Source organism: Meleagris gallopavo, unplaced genomic scaffold, assembly GCF_000146605.3.
Source record: "Meleagris gallopavo isolate NT-WF06-2002-E0010 breed Aviagen turkey brand Nicholas breeding stock unplaced genomic scaffold, Turkey_5.1 ChrUn_random_7180001950422, whole genome shotgun sequence".
Lineage (NCBI taxonomy): Eukaryota > Metazoa > Chordata > Aves > Galliformes > Phasianidae > Meleagris > Meleagris gallopavo.
Window position 1 is genome coordinate 1 of NW_011211760.1, and position 1397 is coordinate 1397.

General features: G+C 64.1%; 1 protein-coding gene across 1 annotated transcript; it reads right to left on the minus strand.

Moving 5' to 3' along the window:
* Nucleotides 1-761: 761 nt before the first annotated feature.
* Nucleotides 762-1392, minus strand: LOC104916886 (tubulin alpha chain-like; the record flags this gene model as incomplete). Its single annotated transcript, XM_010727923.1, has 2 exons — nt 762-1060; nt 1131-1392. Coding segments are annotated over 2 exons (546 nt in total), but the record flags the coding sequence as incomplete, so codon positions are not given.
* Between the last annotated feature and the right edge of the window lie 5 nt (nt 1393-1397).

Here is a 1397-nt window from a genome sequence, read left to right on the forward strand (position 1 = left end):
GGACGTTCTGGAGGTGTTTCTTTTGGGGATCTCCGGGGGTAGGAGGCAGCAGGACAGGCTGATGGGGCACCTCCAGCCATTGCAATCTGCGCCTTGAGGTGTGGATCCCTTTGGGGGACGCAGCCTATGGGGTGTTGGCACTGGGCAGACTGGGGGAAGATGCATGGATTGGGGTTCGGAGCAGCTCAGCCTCAGCCATGGCCTCGCATCCCATACTTGTGCACCTGGTGATGCATGTCCTGAGCCATCCTGCTCCAACCTGATGTGCTACCATTGCCTGCAGCACAGCCAGCAGCACCTCAGCTCTATCCCTGGCGTGGGAACAGACGTTCAAAGCAATGGGGCAGCAGCACCGGTCCAACCGGCCCCATGGCGGCGGCGACACCCACACAGAAGCCCCAGGTCCAGCCACAAGCAGACAGGTTGGCACCAGGAGCAGACAGCCCTGGGGCTGCTGTGGGGAGGGGACAGCACTGACCCATCCACCCTGTCCCTCTAAGGCAGCCCCACCTGCAGTGGTTAATGCTGCTGACAGTGTGCGAATGAGCTGCTGATCCCCACCCCATTCTCCTTCCCTCACCTTTAGGTGAGGACTCACCCAAGGGGACCTCATATCGAGAGGAATCTTCACATGACCCATAAGAAGAAAGACAGTGAGGTTTTCCAAAGCACAGGAGCTGCCCTGTGCCCCGCAGGCCCATCCCACCCCCAGAGCCAACACAGCTGGGTGCGGAGGCTGCAGCAGCAGCACACCTGCAGCACCCAGAGGCACGGGGTCAGCATCCCACCCACTGCAGGACGAGGGGCTCCAGTGCACCCGGAGCCCCACAGCACAGCTCCGTGCTGCCCCTCGGTCCCACGGGGTGGGGGGGGACCCAACGATGCACGTGTCCCCACGGCGCTGCACCCACCAGCTTGCGGATGCGGTCCAGCACCAGGTCGATGATCTCCTTGCCGATGGTGTAGTGCCCCCGGGCGTAGTTGTTGGCCGCATCCTCCTTGCCCGTGATCAGCTGCTCGGGGTGGAAGAGCTGCCGGTACGTCCCCGTGCGCACCTCATCTGGGGGCACCGGGAGCAACGTCAGCACCGCCACGGCCCCCCACGGCACCCCCACCCCCACCCCGCTCACCGATCACAGTGGGTTCCAGGTCCACAAAGACGGCACGGGGCACGTGCTTGCCAGCCCCCGTCTCGCTGAAGAAGGTGTTGAAGGAGTCGTCCCCCCCGCCGATGGTTTTGTCGCTGGGCATCTGCCCGTCGGGCTGGATGCCGTGCTCCAGGCAGTACAGCTCCCAGCAGGCATTGCCGATCTGCACGCCCGCTTGGCCCACGTGGATGGAGATGCACTCACGCTGTGGGGTGAGGGAGGGGGTTTGGCTGCTGATCTGCTGCGCCC